Source organism: Strix aluco, chromosome 7, assembly GCF_031877795.1.
Source record: "Strix aluco isolate bStrAlu1 chromosome 7, bStrAlu1.hap1, whole genome shotgun sequence".
Taxonomy (NCBI): domain Eukaryota; kingdom Metazoa; phylum Chordata; class Aves; order Strigiformes; family Strigidae; genus Strix; species Strix aluco.
The window spans coordinates 5,015,814-5,034,466 of NC_133937.1; the positions used below are offsets into that span (position 1 = coordinate 5,015,814).

Sequence of the window (18,653 nt, forward strand, 5' to 3'; positions counted from 1 at the left end):
GGGAAGATTAATTGGGAAAAATAGTTCAGTATGATCAACAGATACATTCAATTTTTTCTTATATTTGCTTCAGCAGAGCTCCACTCTGGTGCTCTCACCACCAAGTCTCTCAGGAGCCCTAAGGGCAATAGCTTGTCCATCTGCAAAGCAGAAACGAGTCTGTCCCAAAGTACACTGTAAAAGAGTAAGTGAAAGTCTCTGTGCAGCTGACAGAACCTTGTGACTGCAAGTATCAGAGAGCACAGCAAACTTTTTCCATATGCTTTCAAACAAATTTCACAATTATGTTTCTTTGGCCATAGCCAAAACCCAAATATGCTCTGTTATAAGGATTAAAATTAGCATTGCCAATGAAAAATTCATGCAGCACATTAAGAATACCAACCCCAAAATGTGGATTTTATACAGGATGAAACAGTTCTACAGAAGAGATTTCAGTGATTTCCTTCCCTCTCTTGTATTGAACAGTCACACAGTAACAGTAAGCAGATTTGGAAAAGCATTCATCCTCTTTGGGTCTGAACTCGCACACAAAAAAAGTCACTGCTGCATAAAACAAGATTGGAACTTAGGTGAAATGAACATTAAAGCTTACTCTCACCAACGCTTTACATACAGAAATGTGAAAATCTAGCTGGAGAGCAGGTCCCTACAGTTTAAAACAGCCTTTTCTGTATGCATCCGAGTGCTTTCTGACTCATATTGTACACACATGTCGGGACACCTACAGCCATGCAGATATACAATAAAATCTATCATTTCTGGTTTACATAAAAGACAGTATGCCGATACTGGCAACAGAAAAATCAAGGATTAAGAGTTAGTTTTAAATGCCTTCCTCCTTTCAACTGCCCACAACTATTTCTAAGATAAGATTTTTAACTCCTCTCCTCTGTTAAAACTGTTTTATTTACTTGAAAAATAATTTGATTCTTTTTGGGTCAGTTGTTTATGAAATTAGTTTTACCATCCTTTTTTTCGTGGATGCTGATTTGTTATTAAATATTATCTGAAGCAACATGCACATATGGGATTCCTTTCTGAAAAATAGTTTATGTATTGAGTACAGAAAACACATTTTGACTGTTCCAAACATAAGCAGTGAATGTTTAGCATGCAATACTATTCACGCACAACATGTAATAAACTTATTTTTGTCATGTAGTTACAAATGCTAGTCTACCAACTGTACCGTTATCTTTCTTTGTTCAATCAAGTCTGAGATTCCTAAATACAGCAATAATTTTTTTTTCTTTTAACAACCAAGTTATTTTATTATTTTCCAAAACTCAGTTTACAAGATTTCTAGCCTACTTTTTACCTCCCTTGGTGGTTTCATCAAAGATTAAGGACAATCAATTCTTTCCAAGCTCTCTCCTGGAGCTTGTGTCTGTTACCTCATTTCCTGGCTCCTATGAAGCAATGTGAGACAAGACTTTGGTGAAAACTATCACTATAACATTTCCATTTCCAAATACTGAGTTCAGTTCCTCAAAACCAGTAATGAAGTCTATGGCATACGAGATTGAACTTCCTCATCACTTCCATCACACTCTTTTCTTCATGTGTTCATACAACTGAGAAAGGTTGTAAAAAAAGTTACTGGATAGTTTCCCAACTCTCCCAAGCAACCATCCCTTCTCTTCTCTTTTTCACACTTCCCAATAACATATTTCACTAGACGCTCCAATTTTTGGACACTGTCAGGGTCTTCTTACCCTTGATTTGGTCATCTCTGCTAATTCTGTTAAGAACCTCTCTTTCGCACTCATTCAAACCACAGCTTAACATATAGCACCACATCTTAAATAAAATAAAAAGTTTTCCTTAGCCTCATCATTCAAGGCAGACTTGTAGATCAATTAAATGAATTACCAGATCTTTGTTAAAGATCAGATTATACTTAAGCTCAAGGACTACACATAATTTCATATTTAAAAGCCACACAAAACAATTTTACTGCTGTAATATAAAAACTTACCCACTTGGCAATTGGACACCCCTGAGAGCTTTTTCCTTCCTTTCCTGTATAAACCACTACCTCTATTCTCACAGCGCTTCCTTTTGCTCCATACCTGCATTAAAAAAAGTTCAGGAGTAAAACAAACTGCTGTGGACCATTTTAAAACAGGAAACATTTTCAATAAAACAAGAATAACAAATTTATATTTACTTTACTGAGAACAGAAGAAAACCAAAATATTTATAATGTCAAAAAATACCTTTTAATTTTAAAATCCTACTTGCAAGAGTGATTTTTGACATCTCTCTTCTGGTAACAAGTTTCGGCTGCTAAAGTAACATTATTTGAGGAAGAAAACATTATCTGTCTGTAAATCCTAGTGCATTCAGTCACTAATGTGACCTTTCTGTTCAGTGTGCCACAGCTTCTTCACATGTAGGACACTAGAAAACTAATTTTGCCGGCTGCTTGTCTCTGTTATTCCTATTAACTTCAATGGCACCTAAAAGCACACTGCACTTGAAATTCAACCCCAAAGCTGCAAGACCTCAGTAAAGACACACAAGTTTGGAACTGAAATGCTAATGCTCACCTCATGCACATCTGAAGAAGAAAACACTTCACAAATGAGTACTGCAAAATTTTAGAAAAACAAAGCTAAACATATCACCCGATTTCTCATAGCTCTTCTTCTTTCCTGTTTAGACAGCTAAAAATACTGTGAGCATTAAATGCTAAATTTTCCTCACCTGTTCTCCATTATTTCTCTCACAGCAGCAACACTTGGTCCTGTCCCGAGGTGTGTGTAATATGGGCCTTCATCTTTCTCTATAATTTGCTCTGTAAGCAGGTAGAGAAAACTAAGTTGGCATGTACAAAATTTATTTACACCATTACAAGTAAGCTTAGAAATGGTTTAGAAAAACATCTTCCAAATTACATTACCTAAAATTTGTCCCTGAAATGTAATGAATACAGAGTATGACAGATTTTTCTCCTCAGAGGCATCAAAATTATTTTATACTTGTTTCCTCCTATTAATGTGCTAGTATTTTTCCTCTATGTTATAAAGTAATCCTAATTATAGTAATATTTTACATTCTTTTACAAATTTTCATTATGGAAGCTGACATGTATTGACTAAGAAGCTTCCCAATATCCTTGTCGGTAGGAAAACATTATTAGTTAATTGTAGACAAAGAAGAATTAAGGGGAAAAAAAAAAAATCTAACCGATATTCATATACTACAGAACAGAAAACATAATCCAGGCCTCTTAACTAGCACTCTCTTGATTCAGAACATTAAAGCAAAGATGATACAATCTGCTTGTGTACAATCTGTTGTTAAGTCTCCAACTTGTTTTTCCATCTGTGCACTCTGATAGTCTCAAAACACAGCATGTCTACCACCATCAAATCCAGCTATATTTGCAAAATCCTCAATACTGAGTTTGGTCTGACATCTCATCCTGCAACGCAAATTATGACGTATGTGGCCTGACCTGAACTCCACCTCTCCTCTCTGTGATGAGAGGCGTCTAGTCGCCTTCGACACAGGCTCTTCAAGGCAAACTGACATCGGTCATCAGGACTAACAGTGACAGTAACAGGACCGCCCACAACTACGCCCTGATGCTTATCTAACAGCGTTAAGGCAACAATGACAATATACTGGGAAATTTCTGCCCAGACCATCTCAGGCAAAAACTAGTTCTAGACCATAAAAATCATAATCTGATATACTTCAGATAAATTCACATAGAGTACAATGACAAGACAACAAACAGAAAAAACACAACAAACAGAAAAAACACAACAAACAGAAAAAACACAACAAACAGAAAAAACACAACAAACAGAAAAAACACAACAAACAGAAAAAACCAACAAACAGAAAAAACCAACAAACAGAAAAACAACAACAAACAGAAAAACAACAACAAACAGAAAAACTCCTTTTCCTCCTGGGTTTGAATTTAAGTAGAGAATTTAAACCTGTCAGTTGCAATACCAAAAATGCTCAATTCTGCTGTGCTTTGCAGGCCCAAGAACACCAGGCAAAATTTCCTCCCGTTTCCTAATGGCAAAGCACTGATCATTGTGCAGCAGCTAAGGAAGCGCCAGGTACACTTCCTCACATTAAAGGAAGCAACGCTAACACACCTCCATGTGAAAGGTACAGGCAAAAGTTAGCAAAAAGACTTACCGACACAGTCACAAGTTGGCAATTCAGATTGTCCTTTTTTTGTAGGTGTATCTATTAAATTTTTTGTAGGGGTATCAAGAAACTTCATTGGTGATTCAAGGAAACTGCTGAGCGTGTTTTTTGCTGGAGAACACCCTGAGTCGCCTGTGCTCTGTGGGTGGTCAGTACCCAAACTGGTTGATGTCAGAACAGTCACTTCGCCCGCACACTCCATATTCCTGAGAGCTTCAACAGAACCTGGTACCTGGGCCCCACCACAGGCAACAGGCAGCACCTGCGACTTCGGATCGACTTGTTGCTCGACAGCACCCTGCTGAATACAGGCTTTGTCTTCGCCATGCATTTCGTTAGCTCTCAGGTTAGACTGATTAAAAGTTTGAGGCAAAGGATGCGTTTGACTGACATTTGCTGTTTGCTGTACCTGAGAATTACGTTTTTCTGTAAACATCTGTAGGTTTTCACTTGGTCTGTTCAATAAGGATGCTGTTTTCAACTGTGAAACAGCCAGAGGATTACGGGAGGGCAGGTTGCTATACTGGTTACGTGCAACAACTTCATTTTTCAGTGGATCAATGCCTAGTGGGTCACCGAAGCCTGCAGTTTTCATTTGCTCATTCACCACTTCACAACCAAATAACCTGTCTTTTTTTTTCTCTTGTGGTACCTCAGGTAAACACCTATGGAATTTTATCTGCGTTTGCGGGAGAAATAATCTAGTTTTTTCTTGTGACGCTAAAGTATTTTGATTCACGGCTCTCTGTACTTTGGTTCTTGGAGATTTTTTTTCAGACGGAGCTATTCTGGAGTCCTGTGGCATGGTTTGACCAAGCTTGTGCAGTTTTGATGATATCCAAATGTCCTGTAACTCGCTATGCTGGCATGACAACAGCTCTAGCTGGTTTTGATTATTTTGTTGATAGCGTGCTTCTTGAGGCTTCTTTTTGTGCCTTGGTTTCCATGGTACAGCATTTCCTTTTTTATTTGTTGGTTGTTTTTGCTTTAACAGTAAGGAACTATAATTATGCCTAAAAAATACAGATTCTTTTTTCTGCAACACATCTTGGTTATATTTTGGCTGCCTCTCGTGTGATATTAGATTAAGCAGTGATGCCTTTATGTCATTCTTCTGCTTTGGATTTGTCTGGTTTGATTCAATTAGCGCTGCAAGTTGAGTTAGTTGTGTAGCTACATCCTCTTCATCCTGGCTGTGAATTCCTCCTTCTTTAATCAAAGAACTAGCTTCCAAGTTCAAATCATTACACGTTGGCTTTTGCTCTAACTGGCCAAGAGTTTCCAAGCTGTTACTCGTTTGCTGGACATTACATGAAGCATTGCAATACCGTGCAAGGGTGACTGGATCATGAGTGTAACTCTTCTTGGTAGCATATCCTGAAAATGATTTTGCGCTAGATGTTAAGTCAGATAAAGTTTTGGTATCTCTTGAGGATAACTGTAGTTTATACATCTCACCCGCCAGATTGGCAGGTTTATCATGCAATTCAGAAACTGAACTTTGGCCATTGTATAACACTGCTTTATTAGGGAGCTGCTTCTGTGAGTGAGCGCAGTGAGCCAGGAGCTGCTGCTCATTCTGTAAGTAAGTGTCTTTGATTTCTTTTAATGCAGAAGATGTGAAAGAGGATGAAATGTCCCTTTTATAACTATGGAGCAAGTTGGAAGTTCTTTCTTCTGTACATTCAGTACTTTCAGTTTTAGCTGGTGAAGTTGTTTCTAAAGGGGCTTCGGATAACTGCGTTAAAGCTTCAATAGCTACAACCTGCTCTACAGTTAAATTTCTGGTTTTAATCAGGGACAAGAAAGTCGGCTGGAGTGAAGAATCCTCATGCTGTGTCTCTACCTTAGGTACTTTAAAACCATCCTTCCCTACATGCACTTCCTCTTCAGGCAGTGGAGGACAACACAAGCTTTCTTGCAGATCCGAAATGGAACCCGTCAGCAAAACTGACTTATCAGAACCCTCAAAGATGCTGCAAGTGCAGTTTTCCGCTTTCATTAAAACATTTCCTTGCTTTTCTGGGTGAATGCAGCCAACACCAGTTGTCAGAGTGTGTACTATGTTATTCAGATTGGTACCCTTCGTCCATTGCATATGGGAGTTGTTTGTCAAATCCGTCCTTTCCTCTATGGATACTTTTTTCAGCGAAGCAACTGCTTCCGGTGGTGAATAATGTAGGGTTTTTATGCCATTTTTGATGGTCTGTGCAAATGATTTTTTTGGCTCAGCTAACTGACTGGGAGAGACTGCTCTTTCACTGTCTTCAGCGTTTTTCAAGTGTTCGTTGCCTGTCACAGTTCCATGGATATCTCCGTTAACATGGACACCAAAAGATGGCTTCTCGTTATGTGCCCACTTCTCTGCTTCTAAGCCTGTCATTCTTTCCTTCTCCTTAGACTGCACATTTTCAATGGGTACTGCTTGGTTTGTTTTCACCCTGTATTTTTCACCATGACCACATATACTGCATTCCATGAGTTCTGGTCTGCGGCCATTTACTGGTTTGTTTTCTAAATTTGCCTATAAAATAATAATAAAAAAAATGTTTTAACAGCAGTTCAAAAACATTAAAAAGAAGAAGCATAAGATTTACAGAAATTAAACCCTACTTTGACAGATATGAGGAATATCCTAATTAAGCACAGGCACAGAGATTGGAAAAAAACCTGGGAAGTCACGAAAAACCCTGAAGCCTAAAGACCCTATCCATATTTATAGCTATTTTTTCCCACTGTTGGTGGGGGCAGAGGAAGAAAGTGTGTGCATGTGGCGGCGCTGGGAAACTAAAGAAATGAATGAACAGATAAAGGACGTTAGCATTTAGAATCAGATCTAAGGATTCAATTTTTAATGAATTTGCATAAGCAGATAAAAGTCTCCCTTGAGTTCAAAGCAGGACTGAAATCTAAAGGCTTGTACCACAGAAAGTTTAGTAGCAATTTGGTATAATTATACCGATTTGGCTAGAGCAATAAACTGACACTTGATTGGACACTCTAGCAAGAGTGGCTGGTTTTCAGGCTTAGTTTAAAGTCCTTAAAAAAAATGACAAAACCTAAGCTGAAATGAATAGTAAGACAATTAATGTTAGCTCACCTGAAAGTTACCCTCTAAACACTGTGTTTAGGTTCTGTATTTAGATGGTAACTTCCAGGTTTCTGAACAGTCTTTCATGTAAGCTACTCAACAGTTTTTTAGTAAACTTCAATATTTGGTTAAACATGTTCTTCATCTTCACTGATATTACACAATTCATGTGGTTGAGGCAATGTCAAAATCTAGACAGAGTCAGAATGCTGTGTCCTGGAAAGAATACATATATGGGCCTTGAGAGATGAAGTAAGGAATTACGCAATTTAAGTTTAAAAAAAATGAAGGCATGAACTCAGGCAGAAGCAGCAATAAAGGCAAGAATCCAATTTTTATTACGTTAATCAAATTTTATTTCTATTTATATTAAATTTTATTTTAAAAAATAATTTTAAGTCACAATAGACACTGATGGTACTTAATCGTATTGTAACATCTAAGATTTATTTAAATAATCTGTAGCCTTAAGCCCTACTTAACAAGAAAACCAGTCCTGCTTTTCCAATCAGATATAAGCAATATAACTGGTTAATTAACCATATGCTGGCAGAGTACATCTTAGCAGTTCCTAGGAAACAGCACCCAATTTAATATAAAACATTCAGTGAAATCAGACATGGTTTTATGGTCATGCCAAATAAAGTGCATGGACTTCTCTGAGAAAATAACTCAGAAGAACAAATGCAAAATAGATTAATGATTAATCATAACCATCAAGATGGAAATGCCAGAATCCCCCAAGCAAAACAAGGCATACAGACCCAGCTCCATCTGGAGCCTACTGTTCACCTCACAACTGATTCCCGATTGATAAAAAACAAAAGCAGGAATCCATAGCATGCCCTAGATATTATGAGAGGCATCATAAATTCTCATGGAAATGTTATGTAAAAACATGTCCAGCACCTATGCAGCTAAGTGAGACCTATAGAAATTACATTAAGAAAGAAAGATACCTTATTTAATGTTTTTTTATTACACACAGACGCTGACTAATGGTCTATGAGCCTGAGCTCCTCTAGATCCTGGTGATTTTCAATCAATGATCCACAGACCCAGGGGATCACTGAGCAATTTCTAAGGGATCCACAAAAGCAGTTAAGCAGCTCTATTGTTAGCAGGGGTAAACACATTACACAGGCCTCCACAACCCTACCAGAAAATATTTTAAGGGTTCACCATGGAAAAGTAAAACCCCACAATTTTATAACTGTGCAAAAGCTGAATTTCAATTACTTTAACTTCAGAAAGAACTAGGATATGACATTGCAGTTTTTTCTTCAGCAAAAGTATATCTAAGATCTCTATCAGTCCAAAAGTTGTCCCAACCATGTAAAATTCTTATTAAAATTATTTAATTAGACAATTAGGAGGCTGAGGAGATAGAAACAAATAGATTAAAATAATTCCCCAGCATTTGTACATTTTCAACACAACACAATTTTGTATTCTCTTCATTTTTAGAGGGTGTCACTCACTACCAAAAAAAATAAAATAAAAATAAATCTATTTTTTAGAGGTGGGGGGAAGGAGGAGGATTCACCCATGACCAGCAGAGATGAGAATGAGAGATGACATGGAGTCCACTGACAGCACTCAAAGTGCAAAAGTGCAAAAATCACACTTCCCTCCTAACTATGTTGCTCCTCAATGAAATACTTTCATGTGAACAAAAAGCACTGCTATGCTCAAAAATACTCAGGATATTCCCTGATCTGCTAGTAGTGCACAGATGCAGTGCTGTGTCCCTGTAAGACCTCAGTGATCCCAGCAGTAAAGTGGGATTACTTTTAAAATAAAATTATTCCTCATACATCGTAATTTCCACTAACATTACTGGAAGCTGCCCACATGCAACAAGGAAGAAAAAAGAATCAGATGAATCATATCATTGGCATGATTTGGTTCATATTTTATTTTTCCACACAAAGAATAAATATTATTATAAAATTGAATATATTTTTTTAAATCAAACTCTCTTCCTTTTGGGCACTATGTTGCTTTTTCTCTTTTGTTACTGAACTGCAATGAATCCTAAAAAATACCTTTTTCTTTCCTCTCTTAACCAGACTTTCCAATGGCCTTTTCAGTTTAATATGTGAAGTTATTGTTTCCCAACATAAAAAGAAATGCAGACATACTAGGAGGGGCAGAGTTCATTTGATTCTTCTCCTCAATGTAAGTCTGGCAGATCAAAAGTAATAGCTCAGCAAAAACCTTCTGCAGCTGAACAACCTAGGAGCAATCTATCTTCACGTCCTGAATCAGGACTAAGGAAAAAAAAAAATAAACGTAGTGAAGACTACAGACAAGGATACCACAATTCCAAGCAATGGTCTTAAAATTCATGGAAGTTAGGCACACAAGTCTGATCTGATTGATTTCTACATCTTTTACACAAGCGTAATGAAAAGCTGAAGAATAAACTGGATCAATAGAAGTAATTTCCTCTCTTCCTCATTAAGGAGAGCACTACTCTATCTGGAGCCATAAACCACTAACAAATCATGCTCCAGCCTAGACTCTGGAGTAGTTGGTGCTATTAGGAAAGGAACCACAGGGTGTCTGCTGTAGCCATTGCTGTATTACTTAAACTTTAACCAGACACTATCTCTTATATACAAATCCACCCCCCACCCCAAAATAATTCACTGTGTGAGCTAATGCTTCCAGCAGACGTGAAAAGCCAGTTACAGCAAATCATTTCACCATTCTGAAAAGGGTCAGACTTTAATATTAACTTTTCTTTTAACACAAGATGCCTCTGAGGAAATGCAAAGAGTTCACCAATTCACAATCAAAATACAATGCTAAAGCTATCCTAAAGACATTTCCACATCTTCTGTACAAGAGAGCAGGCTATAGGTTTATGTCTTGTTTCATACCTCTACAGGTGGTAACAAAACACTGTACTAAAGGACAGTACCAGAAATCATTACTCCCATAAACCAGAAATAACAGATGATGCCCAGTTCAACTACTGATAAAATGGCTTTACTAGCAAGTCGTGACAAGTTACACGGTAAGCAATGCCAAGTCCCCCTTACTAGCCCTCCCCAGAGGATTCTGCCCAGATCCCCACAAGAATACAGTACACCAAACAGATCAAAAAATATTTGCACCTCCTAGCTTGTGCTAATAATGAGGATGACCCAAAAGGCAGTTCTTTCAAGGTCACAACATTTATCAACATAAAAGGACGAGCGGGTAAGAAGCACTTGCACTTTGCATCTCTTTTCCACTGCAGTGCAATGGATAAGTTTGGATCCTGCTGCAGCCACGTAGCCAGTCCCACATGCCCTTCCACGTTGGCACAGAGCTGGCAGCTCTGCAGAGCTCAAATACCACAACAGAAGATTTCTTTCAGAAAAACTGTTTGGAAAAAAACCCAAACGTACTTCATCTAACACTTGAACACGGTGGTTTATTCATGTACCAACTGTTGGATGTCACTGCTTCACCAAGGGGTAAGAAAGCACCAGCCAGCTGACCAGCAGCAATTTACTCCTGCTCTCTAGCATCTGCTCCCCAGGACATGCAGGAATTCGGTGAAATCCAGGACCTGCACTGTACAGGACCAACGTACAGGGATAAGGAGGTACAGGACAAGGGACAGGGAGACAAAGAGCACAGGTGTGGAGAAACAGTTGCTTATGTTATTTATGTAGCTGTGCACTGCTTAGAAGAGATGAACATAAGGTGGGATGTTGTGGAAAGTATCGGCCACCTTCTAAGTACTGCCAGGTTTTTTTGCATTCCAAAATAAATGCAGATACAATAATATATTTAAGGATAAACTTCTATTTAAGACCACACTACTTCACGTTTGACTACAGACAACAGCAACGTGCTCTAAGTTGCTGCCCAAGGCTGCAGCCTGAGGAGGGTTTCCGAGCAGGCTCCCAGCAACGGCAGGAGAACAGCTGAGCAGGGGCCAAGCTGCAAGCTGGCGTCTATTCCCATGAACCTGACCAGAGGTGTAAAGCAATAACCACCACAGTTGCGTTAACAACCAGGGATGTGAAACAGTCTCTTGGTGTACCGCACTTCTAGAGCAGCTCAGGTAAGGCACATTTTCTATAGTCTCCGTGCAGAGAGACAGATTTTTATTGATGTAACACAGTCTGCATATACAAGATGGTTTGGTCCTCAAGAGAACAACATTCGCAGGTGGCACTAAGGGACAGGACAGGTAATAATTCTGCATTTTAGAAGCTACTCCAATCAAAGCAAATAATCTCTACTCCTGGCAAAATGATGTAGCCAAGTTTTAGCAGAGAGGCTGGTTTATACCGAAACTCAGGGGAACAAATGGTTCTGCAAATCCGGAGACAGGGACCCAAGCTGGGACATGAGGTAAGAGATCGCTCAGGACACCCGGACTTCCCTGGAGGGATCTCCCTCACTCCCAGCTCCCCCCATCCCCGAGTATCAAATCCACCTAAAACCACCAACTTGAGTATCACAGGAGGTATCATTTCACACCGAATCTTACAACAGCTGGAAAGCCTGCTCTAGATGATGGTGTATTTTTTTTTCCATATCCATAGCCACAATGGCAAAGAACATTCTCCAAGCTACAGCTTAGCTCTCACCTTCTCAGCTTCATCTCCGATTTATCTACATTTATATCCTCTTTGCTATGTGCTTCAAACACCAGGCAGCTTGCCCAACAGGTAAGTTCCTTATCTTGTCTTTCCATGAGGAATTAGCCTTTACATCTTTGTTCTCTTCATTCTCTCTCCTACACTATTACTACAGTCCTCCTGCCCACCTCGTGTAACAACTTCAGCGAGACCACTTACAAGATGATCTACAGTATCAGACCCTAAAGGATGCACTTACTAACAAAATCAAAAACTACAGGATACTAATTCTGTCTCTAAAGGCTTCAAATGGTGAATCCCAGAGAAGTGTATTTATTGGATTATTACTCAGAAATAGGCACTCTCTGCCACAAACTCAAATCACCGTTTCTGTCAACCCTGAGCTCTAGGTTGTGAAAGCTACAAACAGGAGCTTAAAAAAACCAGAGTGAGGACACCCCATTCTCCTCCACAGGCACCCAAGAATTGGATGTGTTAAGAAATAAAAAACCCCAAACATTACAGCACTTTTTCTGCCACAGAAGCAAACATAAACAGGCATCTTGCTTGGTGGTTTTTGTTTGGTTTGGTTTGGTTTTTTACTGGTGTTTTGAATTACTCAATCATTTGTCTTCAATATTGAAACTGAGCACTCAAAGAGCCACTGGCAGCTCTGGAAAATATAGCACTCAATTAAGCCACAAAAGAAAAATGATACAATCAGCAGCAATATGTATTCCCTAATACAACTTTCCCCTAATGTGCTTTAACTCAAATGCAGAGATAAAAGACATTCAGTCTTTGAATTTCTCCATCCTAGCTAATGTCTCTTGTGGTCTACCCATCTTCGAAACCATCACCATAGCACTAAGTACTGCCCGGCCCTTAACTTTAAATGGAGAATCAGCCCAGCATTCATAACAGGGTCTTCAGGGAACAGATCACAGCTATATATAACATTTTTAGCAATGATCTGAAAGAACAGTGAAATTAATACTAGTAGAAAAATAACAGATAATTAAAAGATCAGACATGATGCTTCCTAAGCTAACTGGCAAGCCAGCTGCAAGCACACATTTCAATACAGCTAAAGGTGAAGTTGTGTGTCTAGCAACAGAGACATGGAACTATATTGACAAACTGCAGGTTTCTATCTTAGAAAGCGATGCCTTTAAGAAGGACATTAACATGGTCAATAATCAACTGTCCAGTAACTATAGAAACTCCTGTTGCAACTTTATGGCCAAAAGGGTTAGTGAGATTCTTGGGTGCATAAATAACAATATAATTAAGGAAAGACGGGTTACTTTCTATCCTGTACTTGGCACTTTTGCACCTGCTAGTGGAATAAAGCGTCCAGTTCTGACATACTCAATTCAAGCTAGACATTGATATGCTGGAGAGGGCTTGGAGGACCACAGGAATCACAAAGGATTGAAACATCTTGAAGTGAAAGCCTCAAGTTCACTCTCTACTCACTCTCTGCAATTTACCAAAGAAAAAGAAAATTGAAAAGCCACAAACTGCAGCTAAGTCTATGTGGAAAAGAAAGCTGATAACAGAAGGGTCCTTGTTCTAGCAGACAAAAGTATAACAAGACTCAATGACTTTAAGTTAAGGCCAGAAAAGTCTGGCCTTGAACTATGGTGCACAGTTTTGCAGAGAAAGCGTAAAGAATCTTTTAAGCATCATGTTAGGTGTTTTGATGCACTTTTCATCCATGGGAATTTTCAAATTCAAGTTCTCTGAGCTATTTTAAAAACACGATGCTTAATCCAAATAAATTGATAGAGTCTTACGACCTCTCAGCACAAGAAGTGATCACAATGATGTTGCCTGGGTTTACCATATGTGAACCAAACCCATACAAGTTAGTAATTTTCCTTCAATTTCTGTTCAGTAAAGATCTGAACTGCTAAGGTAACAACATAACCTTCCAGTTCCTATAATCTAACCAGGAAGATACTCAGCTCCTTAATTGAGGGCTCAGTTTAAGTGCCTAACCATCTGTTGTACAAGCAATTATATTATTCACAAGTTGCTACATGCCGGTAGCTGCTCTCAGACCAGATCTGCTCAGGACATACACCACCACAAGTTAACAATGCTAACCAGCTCTCACACACAAATACCCTGTTTTCCCCCCACTCTGAAGTATCAGCACTGGTCCCAAATACACACTGCAGCAAGTCTCACACAAGCCTTCTTCAAATTTAAACATCCATGTTATAGGTATGCTCTAGCCTGGTTTTAAAGCTGATGAGGGGCCACAAGACTAAAAGGAATAACTGATACTCTTTAGCAATAGAAAAGTCAGTGACAGGTATGTCAGAGGAACAGCTAACTCATAAAAGAAAGAAAAATAATCATGGTGATCACTTAAGCCACCAAGCTACAAGGATGTAGCACTATTCAGGATTTTCCATCTAACGTTTTACTTATTCTCATGAGGAAAAAAGCCTAAAAAATGGCAAATAATGTTTCTCTTCTGTCTCAATCAGAGCTAGCACACCCATGGTTTTAAGTAAAGCTCAAAACGAAATTTACACTGTATGTAACTTCCAGTTTCTCTTTACAGAAGTACCAACTTTCATTCACATACCTAACAGCAGCAATGTTTTTCTGGAGCACCATTGCAATACTAGTGCTTGCACTGCAGAATTCAGACAGTTATTATCTGTCACAAAAGTAAATGCTTTACATTTTCAAATACACAGAAATTTTTCTTCTTATTCACAAGTTCAGCGTAACCTTTACTTTAGGAAGATTAAACGTAGAGCCAAATTTTACTACAGAGCATCAATTAAATTATAACACAATCCAGACAACACCAACAAAACACCGACTGAGGAATTCACAGTCAAGTGTCAAGACACAAACCACTCGATTTTAAGTCCACAAACCACTCAATTTTAAGTTAGCCTTGAAAAATCCTAATATTCTAAAAGGCTTAATATTAAAGCCGTTAGGACAACAAGGGCAGTCAAATATATTCTATATACTAATTTTATGTAAGTTAATGAAAAGTGATTATTGTTAGTTTCTTATATGTCCTTAAATATCTTTTGTTGATATTGGTTAAGTTTCCACGTACTGACATTTAAAAAGAAAACACCTTTATAAGAATGCATGGATTCTTCTTACCTCCCAAACAAAACCCTGTAATTAGGAATTTATTTTAGTAGGAATTAAATCTTTCCATCTCTACATAGGCAAAGCTCCTACTAATGTCAATGGGAAAGTTTGTTGCAGTAGTATCTGTGAAATTAACTTTCTCATACTCAGTAACACTAAATATAAAAACCTTAGTATAACATCACAGAAAGAAAATAAATCACAGAAGTGAAAATCTGCTGCCACTGAAATAAGTCTGGGGTTTCTCACTGGTTTTCTCCTACATCAGTTACTAAAAGCAATAAACAAACTTGCTTAGCAACGTGGTATCAGATTCTAAACAAGGAGTGCCCATTTTCAAAGCATCTTCCTAGATACTACTGTCTATAAACGTATGGACAAACAGCAAACTGACAACAGATTTCTGGAATTTGCAAAGCCATCTCAATTATTTCAATGCTTACATTACATACAGCAAGTACAAGTATTCAGTAAAGCTCATAATTCAGTAACGAATACAAATGATATCAACAAAACAACATACCTGGAATAGGAAAACAGTGGTTTGTTTTGTAATGCTCATTATGAGCACCTAAACAAGTATAAATATACCTGTGCAACTGATCTTCATCTACACATGTACATTTTCCTTCCTTCCCACAAGCTATGTTACTTTTGCTGGTTATCTTATGAGATTTTTGATCACAAACACATTTTCCACCTTTTTAAGAAGCTCCACCTCTAAATCCACTAAAGTGGAAGACTCAACACTGCACTAAAGCAAACAGTGACAGTGAAGATCTACAAATAAATAGTGATTCAAAACATGCAAAAACCCTCCCCAAACCACTGTAATCACCAGGTTCACTCAGCCTGGCCTTGCTCAACACTTCCCAGCCTCATTGTACCCCTGCCTCCACCATTCCCCGAGAAGAGGAGGAGTGGTGCTATCCTCACAACTGCTCTAATACAGCAACAAATGAGTCAAACCAGAAAACCCTACTCCTCCCCTGTCCTCCTCCCAAAGGACAGTGTCCCTTTCTTCCCTCAACATTTTGGGGAGCTGGGTTGTGGGGGCAAAGAGTAGCATGATGGTGCTGCTGAGGAAGCAGCACGGGGGTCCTGAGAAGGAGGTGGTGTGGAGAGGGAGCAGCACTGAAGTAAGGGAGCTCTGCAGGAACAGCGGGGGCAAGGGAAGGAGAGCGTCTCTGCATCCTATCCAGCTCGCTCTGCACCACAGGAAAAAGTCCACAAGGGACAGGCATCAACTCCCCCAGAAACTGGCTGAAAAAACTAAGGATTAGAAAATTACTAGAGTAAGATTAATAATTTACAGACCATTTACAAAGGCCTTCTTTGTCAGGACTCCATTCAAAAAATGTCTACATACATGAGTAGTCTTAGCAGTACTGTACAAACAAAATATGGGAGTGCTTCATATGTGTGCATGAGTGCAATCATGTGGAAGTGCTAGAAAGGCTGCACGTGGAAGCGTGGTACTAAATTACAACCATCACCACGCCTGCTCACATCAAGTGAGGTGCATGAGCCTATCAAGAGCAAAAAAAAATTTAACCCCCATTTAGACAGATACACATCCAGCTTGAAAAAAGGTCAAAATTAGAAGAACACTTCTTTCAAAAAATTACACCTAGATTTTTTTTAAACTAATAGCCAAATTACTTATTTATCTTATTTTTTTAAAACAAAAGTTTTAAAACTAATCTGTGTAGGCCACTCACATAACAAAAGTAAGCTCTCCCTATCAAAAAAAGGGAGCAAAAAGGCACATAAGAAATAGGCAGACACTTTCAACCAGTACTCAAAGCAATTTTAATTGGTATTTACTGAAGGAATACGTTCCAAGGTGATAACGTCCCTTTAAAAACCACAAAGAGTAAATTAAGTATTTTCTGGACAACATCCTTTCCAACTTGTATTACACCATTCTGTCTTCCTCCTCTGTAAAATTCCACTGCAGTGCAATTCCATTCATTGACTTGCTCATATCTTATTTTAAAGGTGAAAAAAAGCAGTAAAATCTAATTTCTTCCAGGTAAATATTCTGGCAGATATTTTGCACTAAAAACATACACCCAAATTTAGAATAAATCTTCAAAATCAGTTCATCCATGCTCACTCAAAGCATTATCATGAATATTAGCCTTTCCTATTACTTTCCTTAACTCTTATTAGCACATATATGAGCTTGACCAAAAAAATGTACTTTTAATTTCTTTCAGCAGCAAAAATAAAACTGTATTGTAAAAGGGGCAACAGCAGGTCTGCCAAACCAACTTTCCATTTTAAAGTTGTTTTTGATAAAAAAGACTATGCTTTGTATGCGTGAAGGAGAAAAATTAAGAGTGCTCAAGTATATATTTCTAGCTTTGATGGAAATGAAACTTTTACTGGTTCCTAATATGATGTTTATAAACAAACCAAAAGTTCTAGATACTGAGTCATCTCTGGCTTTTGGCTTGGCTTAAACTGAACGGATTTTACAGAGTTTAGCAGGCATCATTCACACTTTCCTGGCGCACACGATTACCATTATAGTGTTTATGCATAAACACACAAACAGAATCAGTCAGAGAACAAAGAATGTGCATGCAGTTATAATACTCACTTAGCACTGCATATATTATTCTGGATCTCTCCCACAGTCTCTTCCCTTTTTTTTGGTCTTTTTTTTGTGGTTTTTTTTTTTTTTTTTAATCTCCATCAACACAGCAAACACCTGCAGCCATCCAAATGGTAGCCTTGGCTCCACAGAACATAGTAGAAAGACCACGGACTGCTCTTCATCCGCTGTATCTTGATCTGTGTGAGGTTTCCTTACTCGTGCCACTGCTGCCTATACTCAAAAAGTGTAGGTTTCCCTGACAATATGATGCCACGTTCGACTGTTCCATTCTTCTGAGCTGTGTGTTAATAAACTTGCACATGACTGCAAACATTCCCCCACTGTTGAGGAGAGGTGCACTGCACTGCCCAAATTGAGTGAGAACACTGCTAAGTGGCTAAAAGGAAAATTATAGTAAGTGAAGCAGGGTGTATAATATGCCTTTTGAAATGCAGGCAAACTAATTTTTAAGTATGAAACCTTCTATATAGACTTTCCATTATCAGGAATAAAATTAAAGAAGTATCTGCTTAACTGGGGAAAACAGACAATACAAATGGTAAGAAAAACCGTGAGTATATTCCTTCCTTAGTATCCATTACCATGAACTCACAAAGACTCTTTCTTCAATAAGTATTTGCTTGCTAGACGTGATGAATATTTCAGATGTTCTTTCAAAATAAACATGGAGAACCTAATACAGTATTTATGGCACACAAGAATTTCCTAAATGACTCCTCCAATAACCAGAAAGGAGCATTAACACACAAGTGTGGAAAATGCTAAATAGTAAATAAAAGCTACAGTATAATAGTACGTATTACTTTTAGTTTTAATGTTTATATCTGTGCAACCTGTTTTCAACAGGAAAGCACTGCTTATTTTCACCCTGTACAGAAGAATTTGTAAGTACGTCGGTCCTAGGAAGAACAATTAGAAAGAGCACTAGCCCGCCATGTAAAAAAACGTGCCTCTATAAAAACTTAGGAGGATTAGAAAAATACTGACTCCATGTATGATTAGAAGAAAGTACTACAGATCCTCCTTTAAG

The 18,653-nt window shown here is 38.3% G+C and overlaps 1 protein-coding gene across 2 annotated transcripts in view; it reads right to left on the reverse strand.

Moving 5' to 3' along the window:
- TET1 (tet methylcytosine dioxygenase 1) overlaps positions 1 to 18,653 on the reverse strand; it is an 88,741-nt gene that overhangs the window by 41,141 nt on the left and 28,947 nt on the right. For both annotated transcript variants that reach the window (XM_074830280.1, XM_074830281.1), the window contains 3 exons: positions 4,171 to 6,706; positions 2,713 to 2,803; positions 1,982 to 2,075 (listed from right to left, as the gene is read on the reverse strand). In XM_074830280.1, the coding sequence (XP_074686381.1) occupies positions 1,982 to 2,075; positions 2,713 to 2,803; positions 4,171 to 6,706 (2,721 nt within the window). The remainder of the gene's footprint in view (positions 1 to 1,981; positions 2,076 to 2,712; positions 2,804 to 4,170; positions 6,707 to 18,653) is intronic.